General features: G+C 42.2%; 2 protein-coding genes across 8 annotated transcripts in view; one reads left to right on the forward strand and one right to left on the reverse strand.

Annotated features, from left to right (window-relative positions):
- P2ry4 (pyrimidinergic receptor P2Y4) overlaps window positions 1–20,165 on the forward strand; it is a 26,292-nt gene extending 6,127 nt beyond the window's left edge. For 2 of the 7 annotated variants that reach the window (XM_028769992.1, XM_028769993.1), the window contains exons 2-3: window positions 5,770–5,908; window positions 6,188–7,649. In XM_028769992.1, the coding sequence (XP_028625825.1) occupies window positions 6,194–7,279 (1,086 nt within the window). In that variant the 5' untranslated portion in view covers window positions 5,770–5,908; window positions 6,188–6,193 and the 3' untranslated portion in view covers window positions 7,280–7,649. Of the gene's footprint in view, window positions 1–5,516; window positions 5,562–5,599; window positions 5,679–5,769; window positions 5,909–6,187; window positions 7,650–15,974; window positions 16,044–16,819; window positions 16,911–18,652; window positions 18,876–20,062 lie in introns of those variants that run through there. The other 5 variants (XR_003711755.1, XR_003711757.1, XR_003711756.1 and 2 more) reach the window with 5 other exon arrangements.
- Awat1 (acyl-CoA wax alcohol acyltransferase 1) lies at window positions 19,818–25,507 on the reverse strand. The gene is made up of 7 exons (XM_028769994.1): window positions 25,342–25,507; window positions 24,164–24,271; window positions 23,846–23,916; window positions 23,038–23,242; window positions 22,230–22,401; window positions 20,468–20,670; window positions 19,818–20,292 (listed from the first exon to the last, which is right to left on the reverse strand). The coding sequence occupies exons 1-7, from the start codon at window positions 25,415–25,417 to the stop codon at window positions 20,138–20,140; spliced, it is 990 nt and encodes a 329-aa protein (XP_028625827.1). The 5' UTR covers window positions 25,418–25,507; the 3' UTR covers window positions 19,818–20,137.

The following is a 25,507-nucleotide window of genomic DNA, read 5'->3' on the forward strand; positions in this document are numbered from 1 at the left end:
TCTCTCTCTCTCTCTCTCTCTCTCTCTCTCTCTCTCTCTCTCTCTCTGCCTTTCTCTCTCTCTCTCTCTGTTTTTGAAGTTAGTTGAAATTTTCTGTTATTGTAACTGAAAGCAAATCAACAGATTTTAAAATATCTTATTAGCAAGTGTTAATTATACATAATAATAGGTTTCATTATAACATTTTCAGACATGAACATGATGCATTTTGACCGTGTTCACACTCATTATTCTTTCTTGGCCCCTTCTCCCTCTTCCCAACTAATCCTCTTTATATTCTCATGTCTGTTTTCTATGACCCAACGAGATTAGGGTTGTTTACAGGAGCATGAAGTAGACTTTGTTTACAGGAGCAGGGACATCTTACCAGCAGCAACACCACTGAAGAAAACCTCTCACCCTCTCCACCATGAGCCATTAACTACACATAAGTCCTCAGGGAGGGGGTGGGGTCTCATGAGCTCCTCTCCCTTCCACAATGGGGGTGTAGATGAGCTCAATTCTGTGCAGATCTTGAACAGGTAATTATAGCTGCAGTGAGTCCAGGACTGGAACAGCCATGCCAGGCCTGGAACTCAGTGTTCCACACTGCTCCCCCACCTTTCTCTGGCTCTTACATTCTTTCCAAATCAACAGATTTGAGTGGGATGTGAACAAGGGCATTGGCTCAGTGGGGGAGGATGGAAAGGTGATAGATGGATCAGCTACTGGGAACTACCTACATGATCACATTTAGAAAGACAAGTAAGGCACACTAAGCTGGGTGTGGTGTCACATGCCTGTAGTGCTAGCACTGTGGAGGCTGGGGTAGGAGGATTGCCTAGTTCAAGACCAGCCTGGAGGCCAACCTGAGGTATGGGGTAAGGCTCTATTTAAACCTCCCCCCCAGTTTCTTTAAAGGTGCACTAGAGAGAGGACACATGAGCAAAGGCTAAGGAGTCTAACTGGATGGAGGCAGCCGCTTTCATGTGATGTTGTTAGGAAGGTTGGATTACCCAGGGTTCTGATTACTATTTCTATCCATCAAGCTTTAACTCTCAGAAGATGACCTCATTTTTTTCACTTCATAAGGAAGAGACGCCGAATATAGCCTCCAAAATACACCTACTAACAATGATGCTGATGGCACCAGCTAGACACTGTGCTGAGTTCTTATGTGTACTGTCTGATTTTCCAAGGGAGGCTTACTTAGTCACAAAGCTGATAGGCTATGAAGCTGGAATTACTGAGAACTGTCTGACTTCATTTTTCTTTTTTCTGGTGTTTATATTTTATTTTTTTATTGGATATTTTATTTATTTACATTTCAAATGTTATCCCCTTTCCTGGTTTCTCCTTGGGAAACCCCTATCCCATCCTCCCTCTCTCTGCTTCTATGACACTGCTTCCATACCCACCCACCCACTCCCACCTCCCCACCCTGGCATTCTCCTACACTGGGGCATTGAGCCTTCCCAGGACCAAGGGCCTCTCCTCCCATTGATGCCTGACACTGCCTTTGTTTTTCAACTATATTGTTACCTTCCATTCATTTCCTCCCTCCTCCCTCCCTTCCTTCTCTCTTCTCGCTCTCCTTTCTTTTCTCTCTTCCTCTCTCCCTTCTTCCCTCCATCTTAAGTTAAAGAGATTAGAAAACATGTCTTTCTCCCATTTTCTACCCCAGTCCCCAAGTAAACCACCACCAATACATTTATGAATATTACATGTGAGGGACCGGGAAGGAGAGGACTGAGGAGAAATCAGAGTAGTAGAATGGAATGGTTATCACCAATAATGGTATGGGAACATTTATGCATTAAGATAAGCAATGAATTGATATAGAATACACATGCTGACATAGTCTACAACAAACCTGTATTCACACATTTACTGAATGTTTACTGAAAAGCAGTTTTGGACAACCACACACCTCATCTAGAAAAGCTGTTTTTTCTAGATCATAACTTTATAAGAAGGCTGTGAGGATAGGAGCTTTGGATCTAGTTTAGGGGTGAGAGGATCAGAAGGAGATGGTTAAAACCACAATCGAGTACAATTATTGGAAATCTATGATATGTGCTATAATTTCTATGAAAATCAAATGCCATGAAAGCATGAGAGAAGTATTTTTAAATATTTATTTTTAATTGTGTATGTGTGTATGTGCACCTGAGTGTAGGTGCCCACAAAGACAAAGGCCAGACAGGGTTGTCTGGAATTACAAGGGTTGTGAGCTGCCGCATGTGGGTGCTGGGCCTCAAACCCAGGTCCTCTGTAAGAGCAACAAGTACTAAGTACTGAGCTTTCTCTCCAGCTCTGATAAAGAAATTTAGAGGGGGACAGGGAGGAGAGAGAGAGAGAGAGAGCGAGAGCGAGAGCGAGAGCGAGAGCGAGAGCGAGAGCGAGAGAGAGAGAGAGAGAGAGAGAGAGAGAGGAGGGAAGGAGAGAATCATGTTAGAATGTCTTTATTAGAATTACTGATAACATCTTTCAGGTGTGGTCGTACATATTGGATAATTGGATAATTGCAGTAAGGAGGCCGGTGATGCAGTGTGAGTTTAAAGCAAACCTAAGCAAGATCTTCTCTGGAAAACAAAATTTTACACAAGAATTATTGATAACATCAAAATGGCAGTTAAAATCATGAGGGTAGTTGTCTGAGGAGAGCTGGAGAGGGGAAAGTGAGTGAGAGGTGGTGGAGAAGGGGAAGAGGAGAGGAAGGAGGGTGGTGGCAGGGAGCCTGATTTGGGAAAGGGCCACATTTGGTGCAAGGATGACAGAAAGGAGCCAGAGAAAGGAGTCAGGAGTGTCTAGTGGAATAGCAGAAGCCATATGATGCAAGACCAGAGTGAAGAAGCAGTTCAGAGATGAGGAGTGTGATCTGTGGTGTTTGCTTTCCTCCGGGAGGGTGGCAGAAGCTGGGACTTCCATTGGGAATATTGGGGGAGATGTTTTCCTCAAGTAGCCACTGGGCGGCAGTGGAAGCAGCAGCTGCTACTGCAGCTGTGTCCAGAACAAGCCCAAACCTGCTTGTACTTTAGGCTGTCGAAGCCTGGCAGACTTAAGTCAGTGGAACTCCTTGTTAAGCCAGCTGGAAGCAGTAGAGCAGGAAGCTGGCTTAGGCTGGATGTTTTCTAATGTGACACTTCTCCATGACTTGAGACATGTCTCAAGACACCTTTCATCTCCTCTAAAGAGGCCAATGTTATCCCTGGGAACAGAAGAGTGTGAAGGAAAGCATTACAGACTTACAGCATTTTAAGACTTACAGCTACTGATCAATTCACATTCTGATACCTATAGTTTGATATTACTATCCCCATTTCACTGGTGAGGAAATTGTTACAAATAGGTGCCTAGACTTATACAGTTAATAAGCAGAAAAAGGATTTGAATTCAAGTTCACTGGCTCTAAACACTTGGGCTTTTTTATACCATATACTAGTATTCAGTAGTCCAGTATTCAGGTTATTTGTGATTCAACCCTGAAACAAAGCAGAGTCTCCAGGTCCACCCTCCACCCCCTGATCCAGGATTGTAGCTCTTCCAAGAGATCTAGATCCTGGATTCTAGAGTCTCCTTTGGAGGCCTACCTCCTCCTCTCCCTTCTAGGATGCAGTTAGGTCACATTCTTAAGACCTGAGGATCAGGTTCTGAGTTTTATTGCTTCCCAGCTTAAAGATTCTGCTCCAGCCTGCTCATCCCTCCCAACAAGTACTGCTCACCTTATCCACAGCATCCTTCAGACCCAGTTTGCCTTGTATGTCTGAGACAGTGATACTTACACAGCTTCAGTTATCTCCAGAAGCCTCAGATCCACAGCTGCTCACAACTGTTCTCTGACATTAGGCTTTTAATAGTTGAAGCTTTCTCTATATGCCTTCTCTACTGTATTAAGCTGAAGTTCTCTTGGAGTGATGGAGAGAGACAAGGTGCTGTGTAGGAAGGGGTGGGATGTGTTAGGGAAGTTTCTTGGCTAGCATCCATAGGGAGATATGAACTGTTTCCTGGCCATCTGTTCTTACATGTATCATAGGCATCTGAAAACATACATGCTGGAAAATGAACTTCTCTTTCGCCAAACCTTCGTTCTTATAGCCATTCCTGAGCCTGTTAACAAGAGTTGTCTTCTAGTCATCCAGGCAAGAAATCTGGAATCAATTTTTTTTTCTTTGACAGAGACTTAGTACGAGACACAGGCTCTGGCCTTGAACTTGGAGCAATCCTCCTGCCTAATCCTCCTAGCCCAAGTACTGACATTATAGGTTTGAGTTTGTTAATTGTAATCAGGCTTGGCTTGGGGTCACTCTTGACTCCTTCTTTCTCTCATACCTCACATCAGTAAACTTTGTCTCTGTTTTCACATTCTACCCAGACTATGATGACTTCTTGTTACCTTTGTCACTTTGGTCCACACAGCCATCATCTGCATTGTTAGTGGTCTCTTCCTGTGCTAGTAACCCTGCTATCTAGTCTCAGAACAGAGTTGTCTGTCTAGTAAGTCAGACCATGACACTTCTCTTCTCCAAACCCTCTATAGCTTTCTTCCACTCAGTAAAGGCCTTACACTGACTTGCAAGAACCCTCAGGATCTGGTCCCTCTCAACTGTTCTGACCTCATATTCTGTTTTCCTTCCTCAAAATACCTCCTCTTCAAGTCACTCCAATATTCAAAACAACAAATTCTTCTTCATTACCTTCTTTGTTTTTCTTTATAACAGTGATCATATTCTATGTATTTTATTGATTTATTATTACCTCCACTATTTTGTGAACTCTTTTAAGCTGGCAGTTTTTAATCTGTTTTGTTCACTCCTAGTGAACTACCAGAACCCAGAACCCAAAGCTCCTAGGAAATGTTTGTTGACCCTTTCCTAGATTAGAGCTGGTAGCTTGGAGGATCAAGTTATCATACTTACTAAGTCATTGATGTTAGAGTTTGGTACACGGCAGGCTTGTTTGGGTTCAAGTCTTGATTTTACCACGGATCATCAAAATACCCAAACTATCCATGCTTTAATTTTCTCATCAGTAAAGTAGGGACAGTAATAGAGCCTATTTGATAGAGAGCCTGTGGTACCATTAATAGGTATAAAGTCCTTAGAACAGTGCCTAGCACAGAATAAGGACTAGATAAACATTTACTATAATTAAATACACACAGAGTTAAGATGATTATCAGTAGTTTACATTTTCAAAAGTCCTTCAGTGTGTTGTCTTGCTGGTGTCCATGTAAAAATTCATTTCCCATGTTTCTACACCCATAAACTTATATGATCTTCCTGTAATTTAATTATCTTCAGTGGCCTGCTTCTTTATCTGTAAACCTGAATGTCTCCTTGTGTACACAATCATTTTGAAGCTGTTAAACAGTAATCTCACTGGGTCCCAGTTTCCCAATCTGTGTGCTGAGTGGGTTGGACCAGATAACCTCCAAGGGTTTTTCTAGCTCTAGCAATCTGTTGGGATGGGACAGGAGGAGAAAATAGGCTCCACCTCGAGTCCCACCCCCAAGAATATGCCCTCTGGCTGCCAAGAGGAAGGGTGACAGAGTCAGCTGTGCTCAGCTTCAAGGGCACTGGGTAGGAGTCTTGCCAAGGTTCCTAGGCAAGGGTGGTGGGAGTGCTCCTGGGCTGGAAGCAGGCATGAAGTGGGGCTGTATCAGGGGGGAAATAAAAGTTCGGAGAACTAGAACCAAGGTGAGAGGAGAGGGAGAGAGGCCCTCATCACCAGGACAGAGCTGTGGTGGTGAGTTAGATGACAATTTGAGCCTGGGTGTTTTCTCTTTAGATGGGGCTGGTTAGCCTCCACCCTCTTCAGCGAGCCAGGTTCTGCAGGACAGAGGAAGCTGCAGAACATCATTGACTGCCTACCTGAGCCTGAGCACTGCCTGATGCCATCAGTCTCTGGGCTGGACTAAAGAAGCTGGGTAGGAGCTGAGCTAAGGGAGCTGGGCTAAGGGAGCTGGTTAGGGGCTGGGCTAAGGGAGCTGGTTAGGGGCTGGGCTAAGGGAGCTGGTTAGGGGCTGGGCTAAGGGAGCTGGTTAGGGACTGGGCTAAGGGAGCTGGGTAGGGGCTGGGCAGGCCTAGCTTGTACATGGATTTGCTCCTCCTAGCTCTCCTGGGTGCTTTTCCTCTTTTGTTGTAGGTTCATTAGGACTGGAAAACTAGAGAAATCAGATATTCACTTCTGTCCTTTCTATTTGTAGGGGGCCATGACCAGTACAGAATCCTTGTTGTTCACATCACTAGATCCCAGCCCAAGTTCTGGAGATGGTGATTGTAGGTTTAACGAGGAGTTCAAGTTCATCCTGTTGCCTGTGAGCTATGCAGTTGTCTTTGTGTTGGGCCTGGCCCTCAATGCCCCGACTCTCTGGCTGTTCCTCTTCCGCCTTCGACCCTGGGATGCAACAGCCACTTACATGTTCCATTTGGCATTGTCAGACACCTTGTATGTGCTGTCACTGCCCACCCTCGTCTACTACTATGCTGCCAGAAACCACTGGCCCTTTGGCACTGGCTTCTGCAAGTTCGTTCGCTTTCTCTTCTATTGGAACCTCTACTGCAGTGTCCTTTTCCTCACCTGCATCAGTGTGCACCGCTACCTGGGCATCTGCCACCCACTGCGGGCAATACGCTGGGGCCGCCCTCGATTTGCAGGCCTTCTCTGCCTAGCTGTTTGGTTGGTAGTAGCTGGCTGTCTTGTGCCCAACCTCTTCTTTGTGACAACCAATGCCAATGGAACCACCATCCTGTGCCATGACACTACTCTGCCAGAGGAGTTTGACCACTATGTATACTTCAGTTCGACAGTCATGGTGCTGCTCTTTGGCTTGCCCTTCTTGATCACTCTGGTCTGCTATGGACTCATGGCCCGGCGACTGTATCGACCTTTGCCAGGAGCTGGACAGTCATCTTCTAGGCTCCGTTCTCTCCGCACCATTGCTGTGGTGCTGACTGTCTTTGCTGTCTGCTTCGTGCCTTTCCACATCACCCGCACAATTTATTACCTGGCAAGGCTGTTGAAAGCTGACTGCCGGGTGCTGAACATTGTCAATGTGGTTTACAAAGTGACTCGTCCCCTGGCCAGTGCTAATAGCTGTCTTGATCCAGTGCTTTATCTGTTCAATGGGGACAAATATCGAAACCAGCTCCGGCAGCTATGCAGAGGTAGCACACCCAAGTCCCGAACAACTGCCTCCTCCCTGGCATTGGTGACCCTGCATGAGGAAAGCATCAGCAGGTGGGCGGATACTCACCAAGACAGCATCTTCCCTGCTTATGAGGGAGACCGATTGTAACCCTGGGCACTGGATATGACAGGAAGGGGACTAACTGCATGGCAGAGGGGAGGGAGCTTGTTTGTGACACTTGATAGGGACATCAGCTGTCCTCCTTTTAGCCAAAGTTTGAAGTAGTTACTCCTCTGCCTCTACTTCTTTCTCCTTTTCTGTCCCTACCTGGGGCCACCATTCCTGTTTCTAGAACCTCAGTACTCTTTGCCCATTCTGCTTCCCCCAGGTCCTTCTGCAGCATACATTTCTCCAACCGAAGTAGGGAATTCAACTAGAGGGGTGAAGAGCAGAGCAATCTCAAGACAGGCCTGATGTATATAATGGAACAAGCCAGAATCAGGAAGCTGGGGTGCTAGCATAGCACAGATACCATATAAGCCACATGTAGCATCCACACCCATTTCCTGGCTCCGTCTCACAGACAAGATAGTCCTACCTGCCAAGGTGCTGAAATAGGATACAGGGCCTGTGAGCCTGCCTCGCAGAGCCCCACATATCAGCTCGAAGCCTGGTGTTGTTGAACTGCTGAGCAGCCATGAAACACAGTACTGCTCTTGAGTGCTGACGCTAAAGAACCTCAGGAGGCAGGGTCCAGGTTGATAGCAGCCTTAGAAACAGGAATGAGATTCCACCTACCTCTAGGACTGCAGAGAACACCCTTGATAGCTCCCACATGTTTAATTAGAGGAGGAGTGGACAGCTCTGATTGAGAAGGAAAAAAAAAAAAAACCTCTGGAGTTCATGGCTCCAAGTTCTAGTACTGATGAGCAAAGCAGGTTTGTGCAGGATAGGGTGGTGACAGGAGTAGATGCCCAGAACTGACTCTTCACTGTTCTCTCCCCTTTCTCTAGCTCTAGTTAGATAAAGGATAAAACTGTCACCAGCTCTTTTTGAATCAGGCTATAGGAGTTCAAGGCCAGGATGGGGCACTCAGTTTCCCACCTGTTCAGTCCTCTTACCACAGCACTTATGGGTTTGAAGGATCTGGTGGGTGTATGGATCGGAGGAAGCTAAACCCTGAGCTTGACAAGTAAGAGTTTCTGGGCGGGCATTCATGAGAAGGCAATCTCTTTTCAGCTTCCTTTCCTGTGAAATCACCTGATAGCTTATTGGTCTTCTGAGTCAGACCCCAGCCCTTGCTGCCCTCTATGATCTCTTACTCTTCTACACACACCAAATTCTTATTGGCTTCGGGTATTCTGTCTGCCTGGAGAGTAGGGGAGGGAGGCACTAGGCTACAGAGTAAAGTAACTAGATCGTAATGCCCATCTGTTTTCCTTTTTGTTCTTTACATAGGTCTCCCTCCCTCAGAGCACAAGAGTTCTTCTGTTAGGAGTAAATGAAGTGACTTATTTGATTCTTACCAGGTTCCCACTCTTAAGAGCTCAGTCTCCTTGCCTGTTACCACTTCTACCCGTAGGCCCCACATGGTGGCATTATTCTCTTCATTACAACTCATTCCAGCTCCTCCATCATTAGGCCCTGTAACTCCAAGCTGCTTAGTCAAGACTAACTTTCTGGATTTATCGTCTGCTATTTTATCCTCCCCTGTCTCTCCGCCAAGATCTCACTGTGTACCGATGTCTAGCCTAGAATTAGCTATAGAGATCTGGATGTCTGGATGGCCTTGAACTCTTAGAGATCCACCTGCTTTTTTTTTTCTTCCCGATTCCTGGGATTAAAGACATACGCCAGCATCAATGTCTCTGTGCTTCATCCATATCTGCGTAGATGTCCTGCTTTGTCTTTATTGCTTTCTTCCCCATGTCCCCTTAATGGGGGGCCTTGTTCCTTTATTCCTTTGTCTTCATCTTTGTCAGTTACTTTCATCACTGATTTTATACCAGCATTAAAAAAAAAAACACACAACCTTGCTGTCTCATCTTGCCATCATTCTGTTAGTGTCTCCTCATTTCACTACTGCTGTAAACCCCACTTACAGAATCCCTCCGAACTCTCCAAATCCGAGTTCCTCCCACTCTCCTGCACTTAGAACACAAATTACATTGTTGGCAAGAACTTCAATATTTCTCTACTCTTATTCCTCTTTGCCCTCCCTACTTCACTTGAATCTACTGCATGTCTTTTTCTAGGTATTTTTTAAGTATAAGAATAACATTTGAAATAATCTCACTGTGACAACACTGAAGGAAATGTGGAGAGAAAATATTCACCTATTTCAACCCTAAATTTCTGTTTTCCATACTCTACATTTTCTTGGCTTGAATTCATGTATTATAGAAGTATAACAACAGTTATATCTTTTAAAAGTCCGCTTTTTAGGGTATTTAGGGTATGGTAATGTATGCCTATAATCCAAAGAGTTGGAAGTAGATGCAAGAGGGTTATAGACTGGAAGTTAGCCTAGACTACATAGTGAGACCTTGTGTCAAAACAAACAAATAAGTATAATCTTCCCTAACAGTAAACTTTCACCAGGTTGATGCAGTCTTTCACGTTTGTTATTTTAATAGTTACATAAAATTACTTCCATTGGTAGATTATATCTTAATAGGCTAGTCCCTTTTTATTGAACATTTAGGTAGCTTAGTTTTTCTGTGCTTTGAATATCTTCCTGTTTGTGACTTTTTTTTTTTTTTTTTGCAATTCTAGTTCTAGTAGACGTTCTTAAGAGTGAGATTAGCAGACCAAAGAGCATGAACATTGTTATGGATTGTGATTTTTCACAATGACTGCATACAGTTTTACTGTCACAATGATATATGGCTATCCTAGTTCCATTGCCTTTCCAGCATCAGACTTTATAGGAAATCTTTCTGGAAGATAAACATTCAACTTGTTAATTTCACTTCTTTGCTTACATATGGCATTGAACACTTTCTCCCGTGTTTACTATTTGCATTATTTTCCAACTACTATCTTAGTGGTGTACTTCTATTGAAATATTATTTTTATTTAATATGTATATTATCATTGGTCATATTTGACTTATGTAACCCACTCATTATAATATTTCATTCCTTTGTTTCATTCCCTAGATTTAGAATCGCTTTCCTTCTGCTTTTTTGTTGTTTCCTCTCTCTCCTTTGCTGCCATCTTTTTGTCTGATTCTAGAAATGTGGGGCTATTCAATCCTCTATCGATTATCAGATTGTTTATTTCCTCTTAGACAGAACAAATAGCAGGTAAGTACAAGTCCTTAAGAACCTCAGAGATCATACAGAGCTTGAGTTCCCCTTTGTTTTCCAGCTGAAGAAACAGTCCCAGTGAAATGCCATGCTTGTGACTTTCTACATAGTGGCAGGTAGAAACTAGACCCTGGACTGCTTTCCCATGACTCCTTTCATTCTAACCATGCCAACTTGGTGCTAGGCCAGACCTTTGTCTCTCTAAACCTAACTGGCTGCTGGATAGGTTCACTTAGATTTTCCACTGTTGCTTCTAACCCATAATTTAAAACACTGAAACTGCCTGAACCAGTTCTTCTACTCGTCTTGCTCATTTCTATTCATGACACCTTTCTTAAACTATCAAGACTCTAATGCTACTGGGAAACTCCACACCTCCCCTGGCTCACCAAGTTCTGACGTTGTGCTCTTTGCAAGTTGTGATTGGCTTTCTTCTATTGTCCCTATGCTACCATTATAATACTGTTTCTTTTTACCTTCTCCCTGACTCAGTGTCATAGGTTTCTGTGTCACCCTTACCTCCAGCTACCTTCCACACAAATGCATATTGTCAGATCAATCTGTCCAACACTACTCTCAAAGTTTCATTCTCTTAGAAATCTTTGATGATCTTTTTTTATTGTGTATAAGTCAAAATACTTTAGGCAGAAGTTCAAGAAAGGCTTTAGCAACCTATTGTTCCTAAATACAAAGTTCTCCTCTCCAGGTTTTTTTGCTTCATTTGTTCATTTTGTGTGTTGGGGGGGGGCAGGAAGGGTCTCTTGGGACAAAGCCTAAGGTACCATTGAGCTACATTTCTAGACTTCTCTAGGTAAATCAGTCTCTTTCTTCTCTCTCCAGACAATACTTGCACTTTTATACCTCTATCCTCTCTTCCTGTCTGGCCTCTATACTCAAATACCTCCTGCCTCAGTTGTCCTTTTCTTACTTGTTTTCCAGGGGCCAGGCTTAGCTCTCACATATTTTCTGAGACTTTCTTTGTCAATTCTTACCAACAGTGATCTCCCTGATTTTTTCCTGTAATTAATGTCCACATCAGTCAATTGGCACTTTTAACACTTATTGAAATTATGGACACTAATTTAAATTATCAGTTAATTGTTCATGCCTGCTTGCCTTGTGTACTCCACCTGTAAACCTCTTGAGTTAATCTAATATAGATTAAAGAACACAGGATTGAAGATCAGAACACCCAAGTTTGGCCTTGAATCTGAAAAGGGGGCTCAGGTGTGTCACCTTGGATGAATCATTCAAATTCTTTGAGCCATAATTTCATCATCTATGAAATGAAGATGATAATCTCAGCTCTATGTAATTTTTCAGGTTACAGTGAGACCGTGCAAAGCTAGAGTGCTAAACAAATATAAATAGCTGTCATCACATCATTCTATTTGTTTAATAAATGGTGCTTAATAAATATGTAATATATGATTACATGTTAGCAATAAAGTTGGTTGTTTATTTTCCAGGATATTGTCCACTTTAAGATGCTTACATGAATCTCAAGGAATTAAAGAGCTAAAGGGACATCAGGAACAGCTAGGTTGAGGCAAGCATTAAAAAAGTGTTTTGAGAGGAAGTAGCCCTAACCAGAATCTTTCATATTCGCTGAGCAGGTTACTTGACCTGTGTATAAAGCTAACCTGGATGAGAAAAAGCTACTCAGGCTGAACTTCTACTTTCCCCACAGTTTTGTATTTCCTTCATTCTATAATTTCTAGCCATCTAGGCCAAGTCAGTTGATCTCTTCAAGCTTCAGTTTCCTCGTTACTAAATTAGGATAGAAATAGCTATTTGATAGGGCTCTGATGAAGAGTCCATGGAGCAACGAATGAAGAAGCATTTATTACAGTTCCTATAGGTGGGAACCCCTTTCCAGTAGCTTTCAACTTCAATAAAGCAAGATGAGCAGCCCAAACTGTAGGGCTGCCTAGAAGTGATAATTAAGATCACGACAAAAAAAAAATGAAGCCTTGTGAGAGTCAGGAGGGTAAAAACTGAAGGATGACATTAGTGATGAATTGGAAGGAGACAGGTCAAGCTTCTGGCATCAAGGGAAAAGGGAACTTTAAGAGGACAGACCAATTTTTTAAACATTCGAATTAACAAAAATACCAAGAAAATAAATAGCTGCACCAAGTACCAAGAGAATTTAGGAAGTATAAGACACTCAGTTAAAACAAAAAACACTTTATGCCCTGCTGGTTTGGATTTACGTACCCTAAACATTAGCCAGTGACATTGATCAAAAAGACTATTTGTAAATAATTTTTTAAAAAAATGTAGTTGTGAGTTTATGTGTACCTTACTCGTGTGTGTGTGTGTGTGTGTGTGTGTGTCTGTGTGTATCTGTGTATGTGAATGTGTATGTGTGTATACTCATGAATGCAGGTGGCCTCAGAGGTGTGAGGGGATTGATCCCCTGGAGCTGGGATTATACATGGCTTTGACCTGACATGGGTTCTGGGTCCTGAACTCAAGTCATCTGGAAAAGCAGTACATACTCTTAACCACTGAGACATCTCTTCATCTCCAAATCTATTTATTTTTCATTTTTTTTTGAGGCAGAGCCTCACTATGTAGCCATGACTATCCGGGAACTTGTTATTCAGACAGGCTGAGCTTGGATTTCTTCATCCTCCTGAGTGCTGGGGTTAAAGGCATGAGCCACCACACCTGGCCTTAAATAAAATTCCCGATGAAGATCTATCTTCATGCTTTTTATATTCCATTGTGTGTTTCTAAGTTTCTTACTTCTTTGCATAGTCCTCAGAAGAATCCACAGCACAACTTGTAGGGCTGATATTTTCAACATGAGCTGAAGTGTAGATTGTTACCAAAAGAAAGTTTTTTTAAAAAGTATTTCAGTGCAAATAAAGAGCTAGTCTGCCGGGCAGTGGTGGCTCATGCCTTTAATCCCAGCACTTGGGAGGCAGAGACAGGTGGATCTCTGAGTTCAAGGCCAGCCTGGTCTACAGAATGAGTTCCAGGACAGCCCGGGCTATAAAGAGAAACCTTGTCTCAAAAAAAAAAAAAAAAAAAAAACAAAAACAAAAAAAAAAGCTAGTCTATGAGGGACCTTGGTGTGTTTGTTTATCATAGACAATAGATTTGAATTACAAAGTGGGACAAAGACAAATGATTCATCCTTGAGCTAAACTGTAGATTATTAAAAGATACTGACTCTCTAAGAGAAAGAAGATGAAGTACTTATTGGGACAGGCTGATTATCACCATCAACTCTGAGCTACATTTTTGGAGCCCTAATCATAGTCTTAGATTTACTCAAGAGAAGAAAAAAATACACTGTGTTTGGAAAACTCAGCAGAAAAACTGACCAGTATACAAGGATGATGGCTTCTGCTCAATTTGTGTTACTCTCAATGATATTTAACTTAGAGTTCACTGTAAATCTCATTCTTTTTACTACACAATAGCCTTCTACCTCCAACATCAATAAAAAAAATCAACCACTCTGAATCTGGGGATATTTATTTCCCGAGGGTAGTCATTGTTTTGATCTCTGACAACTTAAGTTATTATGGTTTGATTTTTTATTTTGATTTTTAAAAAAGTTTTTGTCTTTATTCATTCTTCATTGAGGGACATACAGGTTTTTTTCTAGTTTCTGGCTGTTATGAATAAAGCTGCTGTAAACATAGTTGAGCAAGTGTCCTTGTGGTATAGTAGAGCATCTTTTTGGGGTTGTGCCCAGGAATGGTATAGCTGGGTCTTGAGCTAAAACTATTCCAAATTTTCTGAGAAACCCCAACATGGATTTTTAAAGTGGTTATACAAGTTTGGATTCCCACCAGCAATGGAGGAGTGTTCCCCTTGCTCCACATGCTCACCAGCATCTGCTGTTACTTGAGTTTTTTATTTTAGCCATTCTGATTGGTGTAAGATGGAATTACTCTGATAGGTAAGGATTTTAAACATTTCTTTAAGTGTTCCTTAGCCATTTGAGTTTCCTCTGTTGAGAATTCTGTTTAGATCTGTACCACATTTTTAAATTGGATTATTTGGTTTGTTGATGTCTAATGCATGTATGCATATATATGAAATTAGTCTTCTGCCAGATGTGGAATTGGTGAAAATCCTTTCCCATTCTGTGGGCTGCCACTTTGTCTGATTGATGATTTACTTTGCCTGACAGAAGCTTTTCAGTTTCATGAGGTTCCATTTATTAATTGTTAACCTTAGTGTCTGTGCTATGGTGTTCTGTTTAGGAAGTTGTCTCCTGTCCCAGTGTGTTTAAGGTTATTCTCCACTTTCTCTTCTATCAGGTTCAGTGTATCTGGTTTTATGTTGAGGCCTTTGATCCACTTGGACTTGAGTTTTGTCTAGGGTGATAGATATGGATTTATTTCTTTTTTTCTACATATTAACATTCAGTTAAATCAGCACCATTTGATGAAGATGCTTTCTTTTTTCCATTGCATATTTCTGGACATCAGGGAGCCTATAGGGTCTGACCTAGGTCCTCTGCATATATGTTATGGTTGAGTAGCTTGGTGTTCTTGTGGGATTCCTAACAGAGGGAACTAGGGCTGTCTCTGACCCTTTGCCTACTTACGGGACCCTTTTCCTCCTACCGGGTTGCCTTGTCCAGCCTTGATGTGATGGTATGTGCCTGGTTTTACTTTAGCTTGCTATGGTAATTTGGGATGTCCCTGGGAAGCCTTCTCTTTTCTGAGGGGAGGTGGAGGAGGTGGATCTGGGGAAAAAGGGAGACTGGGGAAGGGGAGGAAGAGAAAACTGTGGTCAGGATGTCATATATGAGAGGATTTTAAAAGAAAAAATGAAAAGAGTACTGGATTTGATGGACAGAACAGGAATTAATATAATGATTTATTTTTATTTAACTTGTTCATTTTACTGAAGAAGAATAAAATGATTCCAGAAAAGAAGATTTTGTCTTTATCCTTTTCTCTAATAAAGCTTCCCAAAGAACATTTTCCAAAACAGTAATAGGTGCTACTATACTTTTAAGGATATAGGTTAAACACTTGTATCTTAGTAAATCAGTCTTCATTTTTTTCTCTAAAATTATTTTGGGAAATTTTTGTTACTTTTCTATTGTTGTGATAAAATACCATGTTCAATGCAACTTATAAAGTATCTAGTTGGGCATGTGGTTTCAGAGTGTTAGAGTTCATGATATCAGAGTGAAGACATGGTGGCAGGCAACTAGAGCAGCAGGTGAGAGCTCCCATGTCACAAACAGGAGGTAGACAGTATACACTGAGAATGACAGGAGGCTTTTGAAGCCTAGCACTGTGACACACCTTCTCCAATAAGACCACACCTCCTAGTACTTCTCAAACAGTTCCTCCAAGTATTAAAACATGTGGACTTATTGGGGGGCATTCTCATTCAAACCATGGTAATAAAGTCCAAAAAGCACAAAAAATGCTTTTCAAAAGAGACTACTATTCTTGAATAGATACATCTACAGATCTATTATATATACATACATGTTTTAATTAGTTATTTCTCCTTTTACTTTTTAAGTTTGGAATAGACTTAATTTTTTCTTTCTCATACTACAGTATTTGAAATTGAGATGTTAAGTCTAGTGGACACTTGAAGATATGGAAGAAGTGAAGGTTCTTCTAGAGGTTGGTGTCATACATATTATTTGTCATTCTTCTATTATTTCTAGTCTCTTTTGCAACATTTATTCATTAAATATATCAATAATTATTCTATTTTATAATAAAACATCATTAACAATATTGTAAATAATATTGATAAATTATACAATTTTGATATTGTTTAGAATGTATTACAAATTCACTATATTGTATAGTATGTTTTGGATTATAATATAGTGCTATATTTTTTATCTTGTGGCTCACATTGGCATAGGTTTTACCATTGAGGAACTTTTCATTATGTTTCTAGGTGCCTTTGATGTGTTCTTACTCTTCTGTATTTGTGTATAATAGAAATGAAATGTACTCCTATTCATGCTTGGAAACCACTCAGATATATCCTCTAGCCCTCATTTATACTTTTTGTTTTGAGACAATTTCTTATTAAATTGCCCAAGCTGATCTCCAATATACTCTGTAGCTCTGAAAGGCCTTGAACTTTTATTTCCCTGACTCAAACTCTAGCACTTATGATTATTAAGGCTGAGCCACTATTACTTTCTGATTTTTAAAAACAAAGCAAATTTGAAGTTTATTCATAAAAGATTTACCTATTTATTCATTTACTTATTCATATTTTTGGAAAGGGTATTAGTTTGTCCCAAAAATATTGAGTGAGACAAGAATGGAAATAGGTGTAGGCAAGGAAAAAGATACAAGGGAATTGGTGAATAACATGAATATACCAATATTAAGGTCAAGGTTTAAACGTCTATACATTTGTTCTTTTACTCTTCCAGGGACCCATGATGTTAAATACTGATAGCTTTGCTTCCATGTTGGTGCTTTTCTGGAAAATTCTATTTTTATTATTGCTTCCAATAGAAACAGGTGAGAATGCTTCAAAACCAATTATCTGTGGATTTAATTAAATTTTGATTACTCCTTACAAAGTCTTAATTCGTTCTGTAAATCTACTTTTACAAAGCTTTCCTCCCATTCTGAGAGGATTCAAAACAAATTAGCCATTTCATATTACTAGCAGTATTCTCTGCCATGTTGAGGAGTTTGAACCTCTCATCCTGTAATTCAGCATCATATTAGAGGGACTCTTAATGTCCCATAAAGTTTGAATGGGTATTGTTTGAAATAAGGGTTCTATCTCTAGATAAGCTTATGGGATGCTGAATAATCTCCTTTGGAAAATCACAATGTCCAGACTTGCTCTTGCAACTCCACCTGTCCCCCATGACCTGCCTGAAGACTGGGTACCCTGCACCTGCCTTCTGGACCTCAGATACAATAGTGTAGTTCTCAATCTTCATCAGAGATGCTTGTTTTTGCAGCAGATGGCAATTAACACAGAGACCCACAACTGGTCAACCGTGTAACAATTAAGTGCTGCAGTGTGAAATGCTTCGCTCTAAATGGGCCATGTATATCCAGCCCCATCACCTTGTTAGGCTCAGAGATCATTATAGAAGAGGAGGCAGAAAGATTACAAGAGGCAGAAGTGGTGGATTACTACAGGGAATCAATGTCCTTGTACACAGTAGGGGAGTCACACATATGATCTTACAACAGTTCTGACAGCATGCATTAAGACCTGCACAAGCCAGACAAAATCCCAGCATGAAGTCTCACCTCCAGCTGAGGAGCTATTGGTAATTGACAAGCACCAAGAAAAGAAGAGTTAGCTTTCCTTAAGGGCATGATGCCTGACAGGTCTAACATACTCAAATGGATGGCCACAGACTCAAAAATATTTAAGAAGTGCTTGGGACTTGATGGGTTAAAACAATGAGGCCATATAGTTGAGTGGGTATGGAATGTGGGAGTGGATCTTGGAAGAGATGGGAGGAAGGATAAATATGATCAAAACACAAAGTATGAAATTCTCAAAAATTAATAAAATATTTTTAAAGGAAAATTACAGTGTCTATTAATGTTCAAACTTTAAAACTAAAGCTTAAAGATTCTAAACAGACTTCAGCAAGTACATCTATTCTAGAGCCTCCCACACTCATTTTTACTATTGTCTTCTATGCAGTAATTATTAGTATCTAAGAACATTAGTGGTACCCAGAGCATAAGTTAGAATATTTTGGTAGGGCCATTGTAGAAACAAGAAATGATTTTAGAGGATGACTAATCAGATTTAGGATTCAGCAAGGTAGTCTGATGGAAGAGTTGATTAAAGCAGATTTTACTAGAAAGACTAGCAATAATCTATGAAGTTTGGTAAAGTCTTTGACTGGATTATGACAGTAGGGAAGAGGATGGGCTTGTTGGATTAACAAAAGGTAGTACAATTGATACGACTCGGGGATACAATGGGAGTAGGAAGGAAGGAGATGATTTGCCTGGGACAGGACATGATGAGTGAAAGGTGTTTATTGGATGTGGTGGTTAGACTAGGTATGGTCCCCATACATTCATGAGTTTGAATGCTTGGGCCATAAGGAGTGGCAATATTAGGAGGGATGGCCTTGTTGGAGTGGATGTGGCCTTGTTGGAAGAACTGTGCCACTCTGGAGGTGGGCTTTGAGGCCTCATATATGTGCTCAAGCTCCACCCAGTGTGGAAGTCTCCTTAGCTCTTAGTCTTATTTTCATTTATCTATGTGTATGCAGATTTGTGCATGGGAGTGAAGTGCCTGAGAAGGCCAGAAGGCATTGCATTCCCTGGAACTGGAGATACAGATGGGTAGAACTGCCCAATATGAGTGCTCGGAACCAAACTTGAGTCCTCTTCTTGAGCAGTATGTATTCTTCACCACTGAGCTATCTCTCCATCCCCTTAAAATGTCTCTTTTTGGTTCCTTTCTGAAGTAAAAGGCATCTCTGTTTTTATTTACTCCTTTAAATTTCTCAAAAATGCAGGAGCTGGAGCTATGGCTCAATTGGTAGTGTGGTAGTGTGGAATACAGATTTTCTGAGCTTGTTCTCGGCCCTGGGTTCCATTCCCAGCAACAGATAAATCAGGCATGGTGGCACATTCATGTGATCCCAGCACTAAGGAGGTAGAGGCAAGAGGGTCAGAAGTTCAAGGTCATAGCAAGTTTGAAGCCAGTTTGATACCATCTCAAACATAAAAACAAAAACAAGAAAATAAAGCATCAGAGTACACTTTTCAAAAAAAGAAACAAACAAACCCTATAGATATGATTTAATAAGGGTTAACATAGCCGAAGATCACCAAAAGGAAAATATGTGTGAAATGCTTGTGCCGCCTAACAACTGATATCAAGTAAGGTGCCTTTTATCTGTTCAAAATCATGCTTGGCAGTGGCCTGGAAGTAAGCCTTTGTATTGGAGGACAGAAGATTATTTTTAAAATTGGGTATGAATAGTTGTAGCAGCACTATTCATAGTAGCTAAAAGGTGGGGAAAAAAACCAAATGTCCTTCCACTCGTGACTGGATAGACAAAATGTAGTTTATCCACAATAGGTTGTTATTTAGTCACAAAGAATGGAGCACTGTTTCATACTATAATATGGAGGAACCTTGAAAACATGCTGAAAGAAAGAAGCCAATCATAGAAGAACATACACTATATTGTTCCATTTCCATGCAATGCTCAGACTGGCAAAGCCTTGGAGATAGAAGGTGAATCAGTGGTTGCCAGGTGCTGAGGCAGTGAGCAGCGACTGCTGATGTGTATTTCGTTTCTAGCAGTGCTTGAAAGAACTCCAAAAGTGGCTTGTGGTGGCCATTGTACTGCTCTCTGAAAATCCTAAACACAGCTGAACTTTGCACGTCCACTGGCTAAATTTATGTCATGCAAAGTACATATTAATTTAATCTTTTATTCAAATTTTTAAAAATTGGATTGGATTTAAAACTTTCAGATTCAGAAAGTGTGTGGGACAAGAGGGGCCTCAGGATGTCCCCTCTGAAGAATGTCTGGGTGGAGCTCCTCAAGGACAACTCCTGTGGGGTGCAGGAAGGGGCAACATTATGGTCAAGAAGGAGCTTTTAATGTCCCTTCCTCGACAGCACACATAGCCTCTTTCACCTTCCTTTCTTCCCCCTTTCCTAGGACTCCGGTTCTAGGCAACGCAATTTCCTCTTCAAAGAAGGTGCTGCCCCGCTGTAGGGTGCACAGTCGCTTTGATCACAAGAACATCAGCTTCTGAGTGTCGGAACAGCCATACTGGACCTTGTACTGCTCAAACAGCTTGTACAGGGCATCCATGTAGAGTGTATGGTATTTGTCCACTATCTCTTGGCTTGGGTTTTTAACCTGGGGCAGTAGCAGAGGCTCCCCAACTGTTAAAAGAGATGAAAAATGACAAGAGTCAAAGTGCCAGATACTCTGGTTACTCCAATCAGTTCTCAGCTTCTCCCACTCACCTGCCTTCTTCTTTGGCGGGGGAGGGGTAAGATGCACTTAGGTGGATGGAGGAAGAGCTCAGATGGACCTGAGGCTGAGAGCAGCACTCACCTACAGTGACGATGGGTCTGTGGTATGGTAGGAGTCCCTTGCAGTCTTGATGGAAGAAGCCTTGTCCATAGAAGACACAAAAATAGAAACCGAAGATCCGGCGGAAGATGCTTTGGAACTTGAACATCCGGCTATCCTCATGGAACAGTACCTGGTCATATACCTCCGTTTCTCCAAACGTGAAGGTAGGGACCAGATGAGCCCTGTAGGAAAATGCTCATGCCTCAGACGCAGGCTATCGTGGGAAATATACTGGGAGGACTTTTCAAGGCCAGGCACTCTTCCACTAAGATACAACACTAAAGGCCTAAAACTTCCTTTTTTTATTAATCAGGGTTTCCTGCTTGGTATGTCTTGTCTTGAAATTTTCCAGGCCTATCAGGGTGTTATCTGTAGCCCGGATTACAAGGGCAAAATATAGAGATAGGGATAAGAAAGAAAGGCCAAGAATAGACACACTCAGAGACCCACATGGGGAAAAGCTTCTGGGGTGGGGGTGTCAAGGAGGAAACATCTAACTTTCTGCTAGAGAAATAATAAGATGTCAGTAATGTGTATAAATGCACATCTAGGAAACGCCCCTCCTTCAAGGAGAGCAAGCATAAGGTATTGTCCTTGAGATTCTAGGAGAGAACATTGTTTCTTTTCTAAAGGTCCCAAGAACCCACTGTGAACAATGCTTTAGGAAAAGTGAACACAGCAGTTTGACATGTGCCACTTGATTGGTTCCTCATAATATCAAGGCTAGAGTGGGGAAAACAGGAACACAGACCCAGAAGAACGAAGATTCTGCAGGCAGCCAGAGAGTAGAAGGGCCTAGACTAGACCACCCAGGGCTCCTGGCTCCAACTCAGAGCTCTCCTTCTATATTATACTTCATGATAGGCCGCTGAGGTGAGGTCACTTGAAGACAGAAATAAGTATGCAATGGGACAATTGCCCTTGTATTCAGTGAGCTAGACTACTGAACTGGTTAGGCTCCCTCTTACTCCAGACACCAGCTCCTTCAATTTTTTCTTCTTTTCCCAAAACAGTGCACCTGACATTTTCAAGGTACTTTGTGGGTGTTTTATATGAATGAATTCATTTATAACTTACTGGCTCTGGTGGCTTAGATATGTAATCAAAGCTCCCCATGAAGCTGAGGCAGGGGGATCATAAGTTAAAGGTCTACCTGAGCTGTAAAGTCTAGTCGTCTCATGCAGGAGGAGCAATGATCAGTAGTCATGTTGGGAAGTCATACAGCCAGAGATGCTATTATTATTATTATTGTTGTTGTTGTTGTTGTTGTTATCTGGTGGTGGGATGTAAGATAGAGCCTCATGCATGTTAGGCAGCTGCTCTACCCACTCAACTACATGTCAAGCCTCATGGAGCCAGGATTTGAAAACATGCTCCAGACTCCAGCTCTTCACGCAGACTCCTTGCTCTTCAGTGTGTCTTGCATTTATTATCAACAGGCAAATGTGGACTGCATCTACTAGCCACAGAAACAGTGTGGATGTAATTGACATGCTAGCCTGAGCCTAATTGCTCTGGACATTCTCCTTGAATTCATAGTCTGACGTCATAGGAACTGGTGCAGCTTGCTTCGAGGACACAGATAGCCTAACACTTTAAAAAAAGAAAGTTAAACCCGTGTCTCCCTAATTAGTCAGAAATTCCTAGGGAGCAAAACTCAAATGGTACTCATCTTGGTACAATCTACAAGACCATATTGTGCAGAGATGGACACCTACTCCTCCTGTTGGGGGCTACCTACCCATGTTGGAGGGCTGTGCGCACAAACCCTTTGCGCTTCTTGAGGATGAGAGTGGTGGTGTTAGGCACACTCTGTAGGGCCTCTCCCACTCCTCCCACAACAATTCCCACGAGGTTTCCGGTGCCATGGCTGAGCAGGTAGTCGATGGATGCCTGGCTCACAGAACATACTCCTAGAGAGAATCAAGGCACAAAGAGGACAAAGTCATCAGGAGAGGAGCAAATGTCTGAGACAAGAGGCTGGCTTCTGTGATCCCATGGCTCATAGGAGGAAAAGCTCAAGGAGACAAGACAGAAGTGTGGTGAAGAGAAGGCCGTGAGAAAATGTTTCACTTGAAGGCAATGTCTATGGGAAGCATTGGACGGAAGCTACAGCAGGGTGGTTTTCAGTGGGATAAATAAAACTTTATGAATTTCAATTTTTCCTATCCCTTTCTTTCTATTAATAGCAATACTCACTGCTCATTGAGCACATACTCTGTGCCAGGCATCATGTTGAATGCTTTACTTATTTAAGATAATATACTTAAGAGAATCCTCATGTAACTGCTGTACTATTTTAGCACTATTTTTCAGGTGAGGAAGTTGAGTCCACTAGAAGTTAGCCGATTTGCCTATGATCTTACAGCAAGCAACAGAGTCAAGATTTAAGCTGGGCAGGTTGACTTCAGGACATATGCTTTGGTTTCCACACTATGATTACGGGGCAAAGGAATGGCGGAGTGGGGGAGAAGAGGCTTAAAAGGCTGCGTTACAAAAGAGCTACAGTGAAATGGACCAGAAGCTCCAGTGAGTTTGATCAGAAGCACCTTTGGCCATGATGTAATCCCTAATAAGGGGGATCTTGAAGAACCAGGACAGTGTGGCCAAATGAGGAGTGATGCCTGGGAAGGTCTTCGAGAAGCCTGTGGCCTCAGTGCAGAAGTTGCAGAAGGCACCGAAGGTCAGGAGACCATGGGGGTGGACCCCCATGATGTAGTTCTGTGAAGGTGACAGGTCCTTAGTCTTCAGGATCTGCAACCATGGAAACAAATAGCATAGAGGGTGGAATGAGCTCACATGGAGCAGCGAGGTGAAGACATGCCAGGGATTTAGGTATTCTCTGAGCTAGCTGCCTAACAGGCAAAGCACACAAGGTTTCAAGAGGTGTGCACTTTGATCTCCACAGCCCTGGGGTGACAAGATAGGATCTGGGGCAAGTGGAATTGATGAACCACTTGCTTAAATACTGCTACATCTGTGAAACATTTCCTCTCTAGCCTTTATCAGAATTACTTCTGTGTCTTGCACCATACCTGTTCTCCCCAGCAGATGGGAGCCTCTTGCTCATGCGGAATCACATTGTAGTTACTTCTCTGAAGCCCAAACATGTGGCTAGTGGAAGTTTTTGAATCATGTTTGTTAAACTGAAGGATACTTTCCTTCAGCCTATGTCATAAGGCAGGTCATTCCAAGAGTTTTCAAACTATCCCAGTGAAGTACAGAAGACCATGCTATAATCTAGCCAGAGCTGACACTTCGCCAACATGCTCGGTTTTCTTATGGATGCTCCTAGTCATTTGATATAATGCCTGCATTTTGAGTGTTGAGAGGAACAGTGGGGAAAGAGATACTTACTGTAATGGGGAAATAGTCCCTGATGTGGGTCCAGATATTCCAGTTCCTTACCCAGGCTGAACGCCTGCCACCTAAGACAAAAGTGCCAGTAGAGGACGATATTAATATTGCCATCCCATGCTTCTTACTCACACAGAGATTCCCTAGAAACTTGGAGGGACTACATCCAAGAGGAAAGGAAGACATCCCAGAATAGTTTCAGTTGTCTAGTGTTTGTGCCTCTAAGAACTTGGGAGAGAGGTCTGTGGCGTGGTGAGTGGACCTGCAGGGTTCTAGGCTAAGGGGAAGCATTCTTTTTTCTAGGTTCACAAGTCTTACCTTGATTTGGAGTCTTCCAGTCCAGAAATAACCAGACAAAGTAAAGTGTTGGTAGTGGCCACAAGGGTGTGAACAATAGACCAATGAACAATGGCTGCACAATCCAAACTGAGGAGAGAGTAGATCAAACCAAATTTGTATGGGTAGCAAAATGTGGCCATATCCAGTCCATCACTATGACCTCATACTACCCACGCTGTGATCCTGTGCATCACTACAGTCTAGGTCCTGACATTTGCCCTTCAGAAATTTCTTCTGTCATCTACCATGTGCAATCTTCACTTCTCCTACCTCTCATCTCGTTTCCCTGACTCCCTGACTAGTCACCATCCCTGTACTTTGGCTCTTTGCCCAGAACAAGCTTCTTGTCTACTGCTCACCTTCAGCTATCATTTTTCCCTTCTTGTTCCCGATCTCCCTTAGTATTATCCATCATCCCAGAATAGTCATAGGCTATGGATCTACACATCTTCCTTCTCAGTCTCCATCTTTCTCTTGACCACTCCCATCCAATATCTCCATCCCTGTACTGTTTCCTACCCACTGTCCTTGTCCTCTTGCCAATTCAACACCTCTTCCATTGTCTTTCTTTCACTGCACACTACCACTCCACTCTCAGAGTGGAAAACTCTGACTCAAATGCTGGCTATATAGCTAGGCATGCTGGCATACACCTGTAAGTCTAGCACACAGGAAGCTGAGACAAGAGGATGAGTTACACACCACGATGAGCATAGACTTGTCTCTTAAAATTCAACCAACCAATCAATAGAACAACAACAAAGGCAACCAAGAGAACAAATGAAGCAAAACCTCCACAGGGTCCATTCCTCTAAATCTACACTGCTATCTGTTCCTCTGTGCTATTACATGTTCCTAAAGAAACTCTCATAATCACATTTCTTCTCTATAGGTAGTGCAGGTTAAGGAATGCCTGGAATTAACTAGTACATTCATATCTATCCTGACTTTGCTCCACTCTCCCCTCTGTTCTCACTGTGCCCTGGGACTTCATCTCTTCCTTTTCTTTCAGGGTACATAGAACTCAAGACTCCACGGCATAGCTCTCTAGTACTGTCTAAACTGATCAAAAGAATGAGACCATAAGAATATCACCCAGGTCTGGCCCTGCCTTCTTGGGTTGGCTTCTTACTGTGCATTCTCGATTCAGTACTCACAGATGGCAAGGTAGCTCAAAGGCCACTGCAGAAGGATCAGATTCTGTAAGTAGTCAGGCTTCATAGAGCAAGACATGATGCCCAGGGCCCTGAGGGAAGTAAAGATCCTAGAGCCTGTTCCAATGAAAGGTGCCACCAGTCTCTAGATGCTCTCTTAACAGTGAAT

This window comes from Grammomys surdaster, unplaced genomic scaffold (assembly GCF_004785775.1).
Source record: "Grammomys surdaster isolate TR1022 unplaced genomic scaffold, NIH_TR_1.0 197, whole genome shotgun sequence".
NCBI classification, from domain to species: Eukaryota; Metazoa; Chordata; class Mammalia; order Rodentia; family Muridae; genus Grammomys; species Grammomys surdaster.